The following is an 18,530-nucleotide window of genomic DNA, read 5'->3' on the forward strand; positions in this document are numbered from 1 at the left end:
CCTCTTCTTCTTGTTGCTGTTGCTGTAGGAGAAAAGCCTGTTCCGCTTCCTTTTGTCGTTGTATAAATTTCTCCAATTCTTCTTTCTGTCTCTGTCTAAAATTCTCCACTTGCGGTAATGAAGAAGGTAACGAAGGTTCCGGAACAAATTCTTGCGAGGAGAGAAAATCCACAAAATCCCAATTCACCTCTTCTGAAAGTAAGTCCGGGTTCCCTTGGGCGGTCTCCCCTGCTGGTGCACCCCACTGGATCGTTTTCTGAGTTTCCGTCATGTTGAATCACTATCGCATAGATTGACTGCACACAAGCGCTAGCGAATCTATATTGACTACGTGACGTCACAGACTGCTCTCTTCGGATTGGATGCGGGCTGACTGAATTCTGTAACGCGTGTTCGGATTGGTGAATGAACTCAATCCGTTTCAATCCTTTCTGTCCCTATAAATAAGCGCCGTTCACTGCATTGATTCACCTATTCTCGGAGCCTCAACATGTGGACCGACGTTGAATCTTCAACCCTTGTGTCAACAATGATGTTCAGGACGGACATGCTCATGTATGTCCGATCCAAGTGGACCGTTGTCCACAGGACCAACAGCAGCCTGTGGATAAGAAGAGTCTATATAGAGAGACAAGGTTGCCTCAAGAGGACTCTGATGTATGGCCCTGCTGTAAGACGAAGTTTGAGGACAAGAAGATGTCGCAAATGCCCTTTATGTTAAGGGCATATTAACATAAACCAAAGGCCCTTTTCAGGGCCAGCCATATATCTCGAAAAGAGATAGCCTTTCCATTGCCTACCCCTTTTTTTAAAAAATTTTTTTTTAAAATTTAAAAAAAAAAAATCCCATGTTAAATTCCCCTTGTACGTAGAGTGACCCACGATTTATTGCCATGTTAAATTCCCCTTGTACGTAGAGTGACCCACGATTTTTCGCCATGTTAAATTTCCATTGTACGTAGAGTGACCCAGGGGTCCCTGTAATGCTAATTCCCATTGTACGTAGGGTGACCCCTTTCACTACTCTGGGGGCCCCGAGTGGCCGAGTGGTCTAAAGCGCTCACCGTTACGGATCACTGCCATCTCACCTCTGTCTGCGTAGGTTCGAGTCTCGGATTCGGCTAATGTGGTTATGTGAGAAAGCTTGCCAGTAGCTTCTCGTGGGTCGGTGGTTCTTTCCGGGGGTTTTCCGGGTTCTTCCTCCACCATTAATACTGGCCGCCATGTATAGCCTATCTTGTGCTGAAAAATGGCGTTAAGCCCTACAACAACAACAATTCACTACTCTGGTTTCGAGCTTTAACAAGCACGGTTTTACGGTGATCCATCTGCTAGTATGGGGCGATTGTTTTATATTTAATGTAATCTGTTTAAATCCAAGCATGTACCCCTGTATTGTCATCCTCGTCATCATCGCCTTTTTTCTTTCCAGATCGATCAAAAATAGTTTAAAAAATTTAAAAAACCTGTTAGATGGTTCAATCAGGAATTTTATAAACCACGAAGCATTCGCAGAAATCTTGTATTATTAAAACAACTGATATACAATGCTGTCGGGCATTTCTGCGCACATAAGGTTTCCATCACCAATATTGAAGCAAAACCCATACCGAATTCGACCGATTGACGAAAATAAAATACTGCAATGCTTGCCATTTGAAAAGAAGCAATTTTCACCAGAATATTCTGTTCAAAATAATACTAACTTTGGACACACCTGATACCACCCCCGTGTTTTCGTCACTCGCGATATGTCGGTGTATTCAATCGGGCTGTGAAAATACATTACCTTGGACTGTTTCTGTCAGGATTTTCGTAAAGTTTAAGATTTAATTTTTAAAAAAAGCTATTATGTTCAATTCACATTGTGGTTAGCAGACAATTTTGTACGTGTGGGACAGCTTGCAAAATTGGAAACTTGGATTAATATGCATTATTGTTTTAATGTATATATTTCCATCTTTTATTTTAATGTAGTTATTTGTATGATTCTAAAAGATACATAATAAATATACATAATAAATAGGATTTTCTGGGTTGCAAGTTCAAGAAGGTCATGGAGTGGGTCTTCATGCTGACATTTAGAAATCACATTTTCATATGCAATTAGGGTAGACATGTGGGATATTTTTGTACACTTCATGAATATCACTTTCTTAATAAAAGGATGATTGTTCTTTCTTGATACAAATTGGATATTCGACCAAAAACAATACGTGATCCAATGTTTACAAGAATGTCGTATCGTTCCGCAGAATTACCCGACGCGCAGAACTGGCCGACATGATGGTATATATTTAATTTTACAAACAAAATCCAGCATCAGGTAAACAGAAATGTTCTATTTTCTAGCCATCACATCGTGAGAAATCAAAACCAATGAAAATTCCATCAATACCAGATAATTGTCTGCTTTTTTTAAATAAATATTTTTATTTAGCTTTCACATTTATCAAATAGTAAAAGTACCCACATGAGTCAGCGATATAAAAGGTTTATGACACATACGCACAGCCTGGTGGCTTCCGACATGAAAGTATTTTGTTTTTCTTCTTTGGGGAACGGGGATATATTACTAAGGGAGATTATTGTTGAAGTGTTCTTTCATTGAATTTAATCGCGACCGATGTAGCAAAGTCGGGGAAAATTCTAATTTAAATTCGGCGAAACCCTCCTGGCTTGGCATAGGCCGATAAACAGCCATTCACCGGTGATGATGTTGATATATCGTCCATAAGTATCAACACAGATTGGGGTGGGTGTGTGATTTATCCGACTAGGCTTGGCACTCTGGATGCCAAATTCGTTTGTGTCTATACTTACTTATATGTCAAGTCCAAATGCAAAATGTATAGACCCAGATCTACCGTGCATAACGCGCCGGCAGATCTGGATCAGTGCAGTTTGTTCAAAGTAATCAGTGGAACAAACAAGATATACTCGACTTTTCAGGTGCAATATAATATGGCAGATAAGAATCTTTTATTTTGCTGTTTGGTCCGACTTATAAGCGAGTACATACGGCGACCTTTCAGTAAACAGCCAGGTACGTAATGAACTATCCAATTGGAAGTCATATGAGTGAGCAAACGAACGAACAGACTACATTCCTACTGTACTTAACCTATCTACCTACCTATCTAGCTTGCTAACTAATTAAGCAACAACTCCTCTACCGTATAGTGAAAATTATATGGCGTCTACTAGTACTAATATTAGTACCCCCACTCCTACCTCAACAAATCAAGTTGAAGCTATGACATCGTAGCTATGCGTGTACATGTGAGATTTTAATGTTTCTACGTCAAGGAAGTGGTATAAATTTGTTTTCAGGCAGTTTCTTGTTTCAGCTTGATATACAAGAAATAGCTTTCCATTCTGTTTCCTGACCTGCTTGCTCATCTGTATAGCTTAGGACCATGCGGGTATAACTCAACCTTGCATTGCAATAAAAGTGTTTGATTTGTAGGAAATCAACACTGAGCTTAGGATATACCGCTTCAAAGTTGCATTTTGTTTTTATTGCGTTCATTCAGTAGATATATTTGTCAGATGCGGATGTGGTACTTATGGGTAATTCCAGGTAACATGGTTAAAAATATAATTCAACTACCATTTCTGCTTTGTTGTTTCGAGATGATAGAAAGGGAATGCACTCGTTTTTTGAAATTATACCACCTTGTGGGACAATTCTGCGCGTCGAGCAATTCTGCGTAACGAGACGTTATTTCTGGATCACGCGTTATTTTGGGTCAAAAATCCATTATGTATCAAGAAAGAACTATCGCACTTTAATTAAGAAAAGTGATATTCATAAAGTGTACAAAAATATCCCAAATTTCGACTCGAAGTGCATACTGAAAATTTTCTTTGTAACGAACTCCTGTGGTTCAATGTAATGTATTTTATTTCCACAGCCCGACTACTAAACATAACATGTTTTCAAAGCAGTGCCCAGAATAGGCCGACATATCGCGAGTCACGAAGACACGGTGGTGGTTACCCGTGTGTCCAAAATAATTTATATATTTTGAACAGAATATTCTGGTGACAATTGCCTCTTTTCAAATGGTAAGCATTAAATTATCTTATTTTCGTCCATCGGTCGATTTCGGTATGCGTTCTGCTTCAATATTGGAGACAGAAACCTTACGTGTGCAGTAACGTGTGTGTGTGTGTGTGTGTGTGTGATTAGGATTTTTAACGTAGCTTTTTTATGATGGGGCATCATGCCGCACCTCTGTCCGCTTGGGTTGGAGTCTTGAATTCGGCCGGTGTATGTGAGAAAGCATGCCGGCAGCTTCCCATGGGTTGGTAATCCTTCCCGTGTTCTTCCGCCATGCATAGCCTATCGTTCGCTGGCGTTAAGCACAAAACAATAACAATAAACGAGACAAGAATAAATTCAGTCATATCGCTACGATGTCTGCAGTGTGGCAGTTTATAGTGATGTCTAGTACTGGGGCATCATGCCGCAGACACGTAGCATGATGTCCCACCCAGTCACATTATCCTGACACTAGGCCAACCAGTCCTAACACAAACCTCTTAACGCTGAGAGTCAAGCGAGGTAGCTGTTGGTACCATTTTTGTTCGAACCCACGACCTCCCTCTTCCGAGGCGGACGCTCCAACCACTAGACCACCGGAGCGGTCCCAACAGTATTGTAATTATACCGAAATTACGGAAAAGTGAAAAGAGTGATAAATTTCACTTATTTGCAATGCATCTAGTCAATCATTAAAGGTTTTTATACATCGAGTCAGGAATATTACATACATTGTCCTGCTTTTGATATCCGAGTTGCCAACGACACGTAGCGTAAAATGAAAATTTAAAAAAATGAGATGGGGAGCATCGTAGGAATTCAAAGCAAAACAAGTATTATCACTTTATGTGTTAGGTCTTGGGCGAAAATCATTCTTTTTTGCGAGTCATCGCGACACCTTATTGGATCCCAGTTCAGAACTTGATATAATTTATTTCCTGAATTTCATTAATTTTTGGACAAATATGATCTTTAATTGTGGTTTTGTTCCTTATCTACAGCTATGAACATTACTAGTTTCAAAAGTTGTTATACTGATTCTCCTTAGCGGGCGAAGTTCGGGCCATATGGCCCCCACTTTGACTGGGCCGGATTAAACCTACAAACTCAATGGAGTTCTTTAATATTGTTTAAACAAGAAGAGTATCCTTACAGTATATACAATCTCACAAATAACGGGGCCCTGGGCGGCCGAGTGGTCTAAAGCACTCGCCTTTTCCAATCACTTCCATCTCACCTCTGTCCGCTTGGGTTGGAGTCTTGAATTCGGCCGGTGTGAGTATGTGAGAAAGCATGCCGGCAGCTTCCCGTGGGTTGGTAATCCTTCCCGTGTTCTTCCGCCATGCATAGCCTATCGTTCGCTGGCGTTAAGCACAAAACAATAACAATAAACGAGACAAGAATAAATGAACCTAACACCGTTCACTTAGTAATTGACATGTGAGTTTGTCATTTAGTTTTGTTGGGTTTAATGCCTATAGGTTATGGTGGTCAGTATATTTGGAGGTGGAAGGACGCAGGAAGAACTACCTTCCCACAGGAAGGTTCTGGCATATTTTCTCATATACCCACATTTAGTGAAGCTGACATGTGAGTTTGTCATTTAGTTTTGTTGGGTTTAATGCCTATAGGTTATGGTGTTCAGTATATTTGGAGGTGGAAGGACGCAGGAAGAACCACCTACCCACAGGAAGGTACTGGCATATTTTCTCATATACCCACATTTAGTGAAGCTGAGTCTCGGACGAGATGTGTAATTAATCTGTAAAGGCGAGCTCCTTAGACCACTCGGCCACCTGGGATAATTTGTGTGATTGCATATGAACATGTATTGAAACTGGAGTATATAACAGTAGTTTGGGACACTTAATTGATAAATTGCCTAGTAATGTTTTTATCTCGTTTGATGTTAATTTTATACCATATATATAGCAGATTAAACATGGCTGGTTCATTTTGCTTGAAGTATTTTTAAAAAAAATAAATATGCTTGCATTTTTTGTGAATTGAAATACAACACGCGTAATATGGCAAATAATATCTGATTTCATTGTTCAATGCACCCAGACCATGTGATTACTTTGGTGTATGACTGGAGGAGTTGCCTAATATCGTATGTGTGTGTGTGTTTTTGATCACTGAAAAATGTAATTACTTTTGCCCCCCCCCCCCAAAAAAAAATAATGCAAAAATGATATACTTTTAAGAAAAACCGTCCTTTACCCAAAGACCATTGACGTAAGCTACTCTTCCTTCGCCCTGGAGTTGTTTTCCCCATTATATATATATATATATATATATATATATATATATATATATATATATATATATATATATATATATACTTAAGGTTCAGCCAGCGAATGTTCTTTGGCGGTGGTGGTGGGGATAGGGCCTGTTGTTTGCCTTTTTGGCAAAGAATTTCTTGGAATTTACGTTAAGTCCATTTCTTCCTTTTCAGTGTGGAAACACTCTGGTATTTTTCAGCGATAATTGGAGTTCAATATTTGCTTTGTGGTAGACATATTGGATGTGGGCGGACTTCAGTCATTGCTTATTTCCCAGTTGTTTTGAATATGTTATATCATACATAAATTTTATAGTTACAACTTTGACATTTTCACCAAGTTCAACATACTTTTGACTGTGCGACCCGCATACTCACAGTCAGATTTGTTATGTCCAGCATCTTCAGTATGCAACTTTTGACCCAGGCCCCTTCAGAGGTTGAGATACCTTGGCCATTTCGAGAGTCTGAGGCCCATAGGTCCTGGTTATATTGAAATTTGGAAATGAAACGAATCACAAAATAAGCCCATAAGATTTACCATATAAACATTTAAAAGACAACTAAGTACACGACAAGGCCTGTTGTCGGGGGGGGGGGGGGGAGGAGGAGAAGAATTTCAAGGAATTTAAGATAAGAGTCTTAAATCAGATCAAGTTTCTTAAGCAGTTGTCACTGTTTTATGCAATGGGCGCTTAGTACATTTCATATGAGTGTTTGATTTGGATTTTTAACGTAGCTTTAACAAAATTTCAGTCATATGCTACTATGTCTGCAGTGTAGCAGTGTCACGTTGCGTGACAAAATTTGCTAATAATTCCTGCCTCATGTTTACAAATGTCTTCTGATAGAATTTGTAATTCAAAGTACTTTGGGTACTGTCAATCCGTGTTATATAATATTAAAACTTTAGACCGATTTGAAACAAAGAAACTACATGTCCGTGCCTTAACCATTGCGTCACAGAAAGTTCTCGGTTAATTGAAAGATAACTTTGCCGCGGTGGTGAGAAACTCTGTTTTGCCATCAGCCATTGAAGTCACCAGTCGGCTTAGGCTTCGACACCGGAAAAAACGACATTATAACATATCAGTGTTACTACTCCAGACAGTTTTCAAAGACACCACCGGTATCCAATAAGAACTAAGATAGTGAAATTTTTGGCGGGTTTCTCACGCAGCCAGACGTTATGCTGCTACATTAATTTTAGAAGAATCAGTGCACGTTTGGACGTGACAAGAGTAGGTCATAAAGCTGAGAGACACTAGACTGCACTCCGAGAGAAAATTGTGCACTCATATAAAAGAGCGGAATAAAGGAGTTCTAGGAACTTCGGAAGAGATTAGGATCAAAGGTTACTGAGGAAGCTTTCAGTGTGGGATAGGGCGTCGCCATAAGATTTAGAAAGAGAAGGCGACGTGGAAAGCACGTGAAAATAGGCATTTGTGCGAAGGCTCTGGGCCGGGAGAATAGCAACAAGGGTACCGGAAGTACCAATCGGGAGAAAAGGCGTTAGTTGCAGATGAGTAACATAGAAGGGACAAGGAAACTCTCTCACCTTTAATTTGGCGTGAATAAGTCTTTGTACTGATTGAAGGAAATTGCATTGAAAAATTGTTGAATACCGTGATATAGTGTTATAACGTTCACCTTATATTTTATATTTTATGCACCTAGATCGTCAGCCTTGCTGACTGGAGGCTCGGAGCTAGTTAACATTTTAATTGTCCGTCCTTCTCCGGTATTAGTAATAATTCGTAGGGGACACGTGACAAGCAGCTTATAGTGATATTCCGCACTGGGGCATCATGCCGCAGACATGTAGCATGATGTCCCACCCAGTCACATTATCCTGGCGCCAGGCCGACCAGTCCTAACACCAACCTCTTAATGCTGAGCGCATAGCGAGGCAGCTGTTAGTGCCATTTCAAAAGTCTTTGATACGACTTAGCCGGGGTTCGAACCCGCGACCTTCCGCATCCGAGGCGAACAAACTAAACCACTAGGCCACCGGAGCGGTCACTTTTCAAATGAAACATGGAGGATAAAAATTGGAATAAAAAGTCGAGTATATAGCATCAGGCAGTTTAATTACTGAAATAAATAATTCTTTCAAGAATTTACAGAAAAAAGCAAAATTTGAAATAATAATGTGCACTGTTTGTAATAGATCAATTTAACAAGTAGATTGTACATGAATTAAAATATGCACTTGATGATCAGTTTCTCTAATACATCGTGTATAAAAATAGCAATCATAAGTTCTGCAACACTGTATTTGCTACTGAACAGCATTCACCTTACTTGCAAGTAATGTAGACTCGTACATGCCATCACATAATATGCAGGCAGATTGCAGTCTACGTCCTTTGCAAATGGATACTTATTATGGGCAGGTATGTTAGCAAATAATCGAAAGTGGGAACTCTATACACATTACTGTATAGATCGTCATAGAAGTTAACTTTTTCATCAAAAAAGAGCACTACTTTTAATCTGTTGCTTTACTACCCCTCCCCGTACTTTTGAAAGCCGCAGTTCCAGGTAGTGTTTAGCGCAACAAAGCATTCAACAAATGTTTCTTTCCGTAAGAATGAACAGTTTGGATATGTTAAAATCAGGCCAGTCGCATGGATGCTCAACCCATCCCACTAGAAGAAAAAAACCTGTATGTGGAGTTCAGTATTATTATGCTGCCCAACATTAAACTTTGATAAATCAAAGATCAATTACTTAATTACATGGCATCACTCAAATGATTTGTCCAGTCCTGGGCCTTCTATCACTATCTACATCAAAATCTCAAATTACAACTAAATACTCTTACTGAATGTTTGGCCTGCAACACGTATTTCAATGAATTTTTTCCAAGCAGACCACCATGCTCAATTTTCAAAACTCTCAACATTTCCACATATTACAAGTTACACCAATTTTCTCTTTTGAATACTTTTTTCATTTAAACGACTCAATGATTCAACAATCAAGATATGAATTACAAATAAAAACAACCCCAAAAAAGGACGGGTTTCTCATGATCTTTGATTACTACCTTAAAAACACATTGTAATTTACCAGACACACATAGTTGTGTATCTGAAGCGAAACTGACATTCATATGAATATATTATCCGAGTATGCATGTAAATAACATTTTAAGACATGTACATCACATATATTCTAGTTTACGTGTATCCCTTTCACACAGGCAACTGTATATTATGAACAGGTAAATGTATACACTTATATAATACATTCACCATAATGTATACTGACTGATACAAGTGGCATACAAATGTATATATGATTGTAATATTGATGATTGAATATTCACGATGTATAATTTCTTGGCAAAGCATGAGTAATGACATAAGATGAAATAAAGCCTCTGACACTTCCAATAAGTTGAGATCAAGATTACTAATTTAGATTCATTCAATTCTGAACTGCATCAAAGTACTTATGTACACACTAATAAGTCCAACTTCAATCAACATAGACCCTATTTGCCCTCACATAATGCACTGGCAGATCAGAGTCTATGTGTTATATACAACTGATAACTCCTAATAAACTGCACTGATGTGCTTTTTGAAGTTTTATTTGGCTTATCCACTATTATGTATGTATGTATAAAAATATAACATACAAATTATTATAATGACTCTTATTTGGATAAAGAAACAAACAATAATACAAATAATCAGGAATAAGGAATGAATATAGGGGCTACTAGACTTCAAATACCTATCTTGAAAAAAAAAAATCCAACTTACACAGCATGTTTTTCATGGTATGTGAGTAGAATGCTATTAAATGAAGCTTAATACATGATCAACAATTTAAAACCAAACTGATTAATAAATATAAATGTCTTGACTGTAACTTCACTAACCATTAAATATATAGAACATAAATTGCTAGGAAACGAGATTGTAACTTCATATATCCAACAAACTCTCTCTCTCTTTCTCACACACAAAAACATATTGAAACATATTTACTAACAACACTTTTGAGCAAATTTGTTTGGTTATTTAAATTTTTATTTTTACATCAATTTCATTTTGATAACTAAAAATTTGTATTTCTTTGAAAGAAAATTAAATTAAAAAAATAGGTAATGCATATTTTCCACCTATGGAAACAATTAGTTTGCAAAACAAATATAAAAAATGAGAACATAAGCTAGAAAATAGCTATACATGTAGAAGTTATCCGGAATACAAACCTACAGTAACACTCAAAATGTACAGTGAGATCTTCTTGGTCGACACCTTCATGAGGTGGATACCTGCTCACACAAAACAGTTTTTAATTACGCCTTATTATTTCATCTGATTTATTTAACCTCAAGGTAAAGGACTAAATCAGGGGTCTCAAACACACAGCCCATTGGCTGCACGCAGCTTGCCAAGCCATATCCTGTGGCCTGCAAAATGATTTGCGTCACAAAGTGTCATGAGAGATAACAAAGGTGGTGCGGCCCTTGGGCCATCGAAAATGCTCTCATGCAGCCCTAAGGGTGGTTTGAATTTCAGATCCAAGACTAGAAATGTAAGATCTCAAATCTGTTGCCTTTATCTTTTATTTTATATACCTTTATGGACTATTTATCTTTTATATTTGACCTGGTACTTAATGTTGACATTTATTTGGAAGGGTTTTTAAAAACCATGAGTTTTATGCAATCCTTTATTGTTTTTACACTTTTCAGATTTTACTCTTAAATGGCACAGTGTTGCCATGACTGTGCTGATGTACTGTCTAATGCCTCATATACATATGGAATATACTTGCTTTTAAGTCCAACTGCAAACAACATAATCTGCTGGCAAATCAGGGTCTATATAGTTTGTTCTATCGACTACTCCTAACAAAATGCACTGACCCAGATTTGCAGGTGCATTAAATGATAGCAGATCTAGGTCTGTGCACTTTGCAATTGGACTTGACTTATGAGCATGTATGTATGTGTGTATATAATATATATATATATATATATATATATATATATATATATATATATAACCTAAATCTAAACAACAGACTCAACTAAAATCATCAGACCAACAATAACTTGAACATACTGGTCACAATTCTGTTTTCAGTAGGAGGGGGCTCCAGTTGGTTGAGTGGTCAAAGCTGCTTGCTGTTACTGATCACTCACACATCTCACCTCTGCCTTAGAGTCTTGGCTTGACCAAAATGTGTGTTAAGACTGATTCCCAGCAGCTACTCTTCATGGGTCACTGGTTCTTCTCAGGTTCATCCTCCACTAGATATACTGGCTGCCATATACTGTACAGCCAATCATGTGGTAAAAATGGCTTAAACTTCACAAAACAAAGAAACTGTCTTCAGTAGGTAAAACCATATCAGTTTACTTGGACCTTATCCCATGCTCTGTGCCAGAAATCTTATCCCTAGTAATAGAATTTTGATATTTGTTATCATGTGAAAATATGTTTCAAAAACTAAAAACATCAGGAGATTAATTTTACACCCTGTCCAAACTAAGGGCCATATAAAGACAGTCAGCAAAACTTGGTGAATGAACTAGAACCTCCGACTGGAAATGTGCTGGATGAAGTCAGTGATAAAAGTATACATTACTGTCTTGCAGCAACATGCCAAATCTCCCCATACAGAAGTTAAGCTCTATGTATCTGAGTGTCAGGCAGTGAAAAGCATCAACATACTGTTACAATTACAAAATCCCCTACACTGAATAGAAGTCTACACTGAATAGAAGTTCTTCTGGGTTAAAAGAAATTCCAGGAATTCGAGCAAGTAAATTTTTTCTGTACTTGCATTCTTTTAAACTGCTGAAACAATCTCTGATATTCTTGAGAAACTCCATCAGACCAAATTTGAAAACAAAGCCATTTTCTTATTTTGAGTTAATATGTTCCGAAGATAAAGTGTGGTACAAAATTCTTAGTCACGGCCTTTAGCACTGAACCTGATGTCATGAATAGACAATCCTCAAATTTGTCTCAATGCATCAAGATATACCTAGATTCTAAGTTTAGTCAAATCTAGAACTAATATTTTGTGGAACTTTTATTTTAGTGGCATCATTCAAAGATTTGTTTCAGTATATCTACAAACTGTGTTCGATATAAAAAAAACTTGTTTTGTTTTCAGACCAACCATTTAATTTTCTGAACCTTGAAAAAAAGAAACTGGCCAATTTATAGCAAGAAAACTTCTATTATATCCATCATATAAGCTGAAAAAAGAAATTAAATTATCTTGAGTTAAAAAAATCCCCACCCTCTAATTAAATGGCCATTCCCTTTTCATGCTCACAAGACAGTACAACTAAAAACTGACCTTTAACCTTAAAATCAATGTCAGAGTGTTGACCTTCAACTTGTTGATTAGAATACAAAGTCTGGTCTAAATTACATCGTTCAGTGAAGTACACAAATGCAAGCACTGCCCCTTGAATTGATTGATCCTAGGTTTAATTTGCTTTCCAAACTCCTTCACAAAGTGAATATATAGATTTGTCCTAAGGGACAGATACAATGGTAATGGTCAAGTGAAAGAGGACCAACAACAGCCCATTGCATAAGCCCTTCTGGTCTACAACCAGTACAGCTAAAATCAAAATGTTTTTTTTTAATGATTATATAGGAAAGAAAATTAAAGATTTCTGATACCAATGGATACACTGCACTTAAAAGAAAAAAATTCGACCTTGTACGCTGAAAATGTTCAGAGATTCCAAAATATATTAAAAAAAGCCACGTCTCACAGAAGGACTATGAAACAGCATACAAAACTGGCAAAATCTTCCTGTCACAGTATGTAAATGTTAATAATGTTGTGGAAAAATAGAGGAAGAAGCCTGGACAAGCTTATCAAATGTGAAAATTAACACGTTAGTCACAAATATTTTATTTCATAAAATAGTTACAGAGCTGAATCATCACTGGTAACAATAATCCAGACTTTGATTTAACTTTATCCAAACTCAAATGACACATTTTAAGATAAAACAAATGCATTTAATGAAGCATTTAATGCAATGAAAAGAAATGAAACTGATGATAGTATCAACAGCGAGATCAATTATTAAAGCAAATGCTAGCTGTAACATGGTTCTGAGTAAATCCTTTACATGTATACAAAATAAATATCATAGAAAAGCTTCAAAACATACACACCAAACACTTGGATGCTTGACAGCAATCTATTGTTCAATCCCCAAGTGAAGTATGCTTCTATTGCTTGTGACCTAGAAAAACTGAAACTAACACAACTGCAACAGTTTGCAATCTTAACTTACATAGCATTTCACTTTCTATTTGAAAACCCCTCCCTTAGTACTCAACCCCATTCCCAGACGTTGACCCATAGGGTCATAATGTATAGTGCACTGCAATCCATGGATCATAATATGTAATGCATCATATGTAATAACTTACCCATCTTCCTACTATGCTTGCAGGAATAATGTTTGGTTAGAAAATACTGTACAATGTCATTATGCTTATATTTTTACATGCTGGACCCTTGACCAAATCTTTGGGACCTCAGGATCTGGAGTTATGGATGAGAGACTTCTTATAGATATTTATCACAGAAGCCACATAACAACAAAGTTTTGTCAGATCCCACTGCAACTTATGGTAATGGACAGGTTGATGGATGGACAAACTTATGGTAATGGACAGGTTGATGGATGGACAAACTGGGTATCACAATATTCCCAATGCTTTCTAAAACAACATGCTGATAATAAAAAGTCAAAATAAAAGGCCCACAACACTGCAGGTTTTGAAGTCCCTGTATGCAAAGCCATGATATAACCATCATAATGAACGATACATCTGCATTATTAAATACGCTGCACAGTAAAGGAGATCTAAACTTGTGAGATATTACTATACAAATAAAGTTCCATATCTATTTCCTTTATGTTTCTAAATAATTATGAAATTTTTGGCGTTAGTATGAAGTTCACATGCATCAAGACTATGTTACATAAGGCACTAAAACAGATGCAGCACAAACAAAATCAGCAGCTCGCTTATTAGAGCCCAACCACAAACAACCAAGATCCAGTTCTGCCATAGCATAATGTGTATGCTGATCAGGGTCTATGCTGTTTATTCTAGTGATTATTCCAAAGAAACTACACTGACCCAGATCTGCAGGTGCATTATGCGATGGAAGATCTGGGACTGTGCAGTTTGATGTTGGACTTGACTTAAAAACAAATACATACGGTATGTTTCATTTTCTGGAAATTATTTACATTTGAATGAAATGACTGGAATTTTCTGTTGAAGTAACCTGTCCAAATCAGTTGAATCAAACTAATCTGCTTTGTCATCCTGTGTACAAGACAAATAGGTCAAACTCGTTAAACATCTTGTTTGCTGTTTATGCTTTATTGCTTTTTTCTTTTGAATGTATGTAACATTCTTCAACTGGTTAACAAAACTCCAGGAAATGTAAGAATTCTTTGTATTTTTGGGGGCTGGATGAAATAACAGCACACTGGCTCATTTAGTGTAGTGATATCTGGTAATCCCATTTCTTTTTATTCAATTATTTCTTTTAAAAATAATGCCATTATGCTGACTACATCATGGCACATGAAAGCTCTGGTCACTCAGTGGTTATCAGACTTGCAACTAGAATAATACAGGCTTGAATCCTGTTACTGGATCAGCTCAGACTGGCTGCCATAGTGTGAACTTGTGCAAGATCTTGACTCTAATGGTCTCAACACATTATAAAATATAACCAGTAAACTACACACACACACACAAAAATACATACATATCAATGTACAATTATATCATCATTTTGGTATTGGAAGGTCTGTAGGCAGAGAAGGCTTGGAGTTCAGTAAGAACATCATGTAAATCCTCTGACAGCAATACACAGACTATTAAATAATTTAGAGGACCCTCTACTTCAGCACCCCCAAGGTCAATAATAGATTTACTGTTGACATTTAACACCTGTGCTCAACTAAAGCAGCAACATTTTACTGTATACCGTAAAAAAAATCACTCAATTACAATAGTTTAAATCTGATATTTTTAATGGTGACAGTCTGAAATGGATGAAATGCTGTGTTCCAGTCTATTAATTATAATGATGATGCTTGCAATATGATGAGCTTTAATTGGTGTGCCGCATGCGAGACACCTGTGACAGAGTTCACCATTTCCTGCATGGCTGGCACCGAAGGGTACTGAAGGGCAGCAGTTTTAGTTGTCGTCACAGTCAGCTTCAAACAGTCACATAAATGATTAGCACTGTCATTGATCCTGTTACGAATCTCGTCATGAGACAAATTTTTGTATAGATTATCGCAAATATACACAAGTTTGTGAGCAGACACAACCACAAATTTACTATTAGAAATAAACACCTTTGGAGGTTCATTGCTTTCAATGCAAGTAAAGAAGGCATCAACAGCATTGTTTAGCAGAGTGGAATGAGTTTTCATTTGTTCTGAATAAAACACCAGCACTTGCTTATCATTTGGGTCTACGTGAACAAGTTTTGCAGGTGCAGGTGTTGTGTCACGTTCTGGAACAACATCTACATCCTGTTCAATGGTAACTGTCTTTTTCATATCTTCTATTTTTGCTGCATTTCCATTTTCAGTCTGCCCATCTACTTCATCTACATCTTTTAAATATTCATTTGTATCCATATAATCTACCTTCAGTTTTGTATCTATGATTTTTGTGCATGTCACTTGATCATATATTGGTTTCACACCACCTTTCTTCTCTGGCAAGGTAGGTTGGTTTGTGTCCAGCTTTATCTCAAGCTTCTTTGTGTCAGATTTTTCATCATCTAGCTGGACATAGTCATATTCCTGGTGAATATCATCCGAGTTGCATTTTCCACCATCAACTGAATCACGTTCCGGGGTGCTTCGATTACTGTCCCGTGAAAACCGGCGAACATGAAACTCACCTGACCAATGCTTGAAATCTCCAGACATGCGTTTCACTTCTCCTGATAATCGTTTTTGGTCTCCAGGCACAAAACTCTGAGACTTCTTCTCTGTGGGGGTTGGGGGTAAAGGTCTGTCAGTGACAGGTGGTGCTGGCAGGGGTCTCTGTTGTACAGAAGATGAAGAAGAAGAATCCTTTCCTGGAAGGGTCAAAGGTTTTGGAGTTCCATTTGGTTTGGGCATAATGGGGGGTTTCGAATTACCCTTACCATCTTTTATTAGAGTGCCAGACTGGTTCAAATCCTGAGCTCTCTTGAACAAAAGGGTTGAATTTCCCTGAATAATAGATGCAAGCTTTCTCACATCTGGTGTTAAGTCTTTTGATAATGCCACAATCTGGCCAAGGTCATCTTTTTTGGAAGCATCTGATGTTACAAGTTTGACTAATGGCCACTTAGTGTCATCCAAATTTTTCAATGAAGATCTAACCAGATTCAATGACTGCTGTAGTGGAGCAAGATGTTTGCTGAGTTTGTTAATAAGTTTTCTGTCTGGTAATTTAGCGGAATTTGCTAGAGTGCCTTGGGCAAATCCAACAAAGTCTTCCAAAGAATCACAAACATCACGACATGATTCCTTAATATCATATAATTTCTGCTCCAGCTGATCTTTTCTCCGCCATGAGCTATTGACATGAGCGCATAATTTTGTTGTCGATTTCTGAACATCCTGCTGATACTTTATCACTAAATCCATTGCAGCATCTAGATCCAGTGGAAGCTCATCATAAATCGGCATGTCAGAATTGCGAGAATCAAGGCTACAGCTGGAAAGCCTGCTATCTGTGCCATCAGATGAGTCAGACTTGGCTGAGATAACAGAATCCCTTGTTACCTGGGGTGGAATATCGTACACTCCTGTTGGCTTTTTATCCTCTTCTTTAGCCAGTGATGAAAACACTTTGGTCATATTTTCCACTGGTGCATTGTTCTTTGGTGTATCATACAAATCATCAACTGCATGTTCCTGACTTGCTGAATTTGATGCCAATTTTGACCCAGAAAGAACATTACCTGGATCATCATACATATGCTCAACACTGTATGACTTGTTCTTTTTTAGTGTATCAGTCCTTGGTACATCATAGGTATCTAGGACATTATCAAAGCTGTGTGCTTTTTTCACCAGTGTACCAGTATTACTTCTTGGAACATCATAATCATCCAACATATTTTCAATACTCTGTGATTTATTCACATTTGTGTTTGAGTCACTTCTTGGAACATCATAGTCATCTAAAAGAGATCCAACCGAGGGAGATTTGTGTCGATTATTTCTATCACCATGGGAATTATCTTTCACAAGAGTTCTACTTTTGGGGACATCATAGTCATCTAGATTTGATCCTGGTGATGGAGGTTCAGAACCTGAGTACAGACCTCCTGGTAACTTCCGCCTGTCCAAAAATGAATGTTTTGGTACGTCATAGTCTTCTAAGAAGCCCCCAGGGGAAGATGGCTCTGAGTGTGGAACTCGATGTCCATTGGCACTACTGTTGACCACTCTACCTTCAGTACTGTGCACCATTCCTTTTGGAACATCATAGTCCTCCATTGAGGAAGTAAACTGTTTAGCTTTTGGAGGAGAATCATACAAGTCAAGGCCTGAATCTTTGGATGTCTGGTTGAGAATGGCTCCTCTCAACTCCCTTTGTGGAGGTGGTACATCATACAGGTCCATTGGTGAAATGTCAAGGCTTGATCTCGCAGAGTCACATATGCTGTTTGGATTTGATCTGGTATTGGATATTCCACTGGACATGCTTGTCAGGGAATCCTCAGAATGTTTTGATGATAAACTAGTCCTTGGAGAATTTGAAGCAGGATGGTCATAGAGAGAGACATCCAATGTATTTGGTGTCACTGGAATCACCCGACTTGGTGGAGTGTCATACATATTTTCTGGGGAGATAACTGAGTTATTTCTGTTCTGTGGTGGGGTATTATACACTGACTGGTCAAAGCTGGAACTGTGGTTGAGTAGATCTTCCCGGGATGATCTATTACTCATTGGTAAACTGTACTGGCTGCTTGCTCCTGACATGCTAAGACTGTTGTTGGATATGTTGTTGGGCAGGTATTGGGAGCGAGGGACATCATAGTCTTGTCCTGTTCTGCTTGGATGGTCATATATGTAGACATCACCATACTTCTCTGGTGTAATGACCTGCAAAAAAAAGCAGACTATTTGTATTA

The 18,530-nt window shown here is 37.9% G+C and overlaps 1 protein-coding gene across 7 annotated transcripts in view; it reads right to left on the bottom strand.

Annotated features, from left to right (window-relative positions):
- Positions 1-8,406: 8,406 nt before the first annotated feature.
- The window catches only part of LOC149772452 (uncharacterized), a 144,543-nt gene continuing 134,419 nt past the window's right edge, over positions 8,407-18,530 (bottom strand). For all 7 annotated transcript variants that reach the window (XM_089947818.1, XM_089947819.1, XM_089947816.1 and 4 more), the window contains one exon: positions 8,407-18,501. In XM_089947818.1, the coding sequence (XP_089803944.1) occupies positions 15,454-18,501 (3,048 nt within the window). In that variant the 3' untranslated portion in view covers positions 8,407-15,453. The remainder of the gene's footprint in view (positions 18,502-18,530) is intronic.

This window comes from Sinohyriopsis cumingii, unplaced genomic scaffold, assembly GCF_028554795.1.
Source record: "Sinohyriopsis cumingii isolate HCF-2022 unplaced genomic scaffold, ASM2855479v2 utg001505l, whole genome shotgun sequence".
Lineage (NCBI taxonomy): Eukaryota > Metazoa > Mollusca > Bivalvia > Unionida > Unionidae > Sinohyriopsis > Sinohyriopsis cumingii.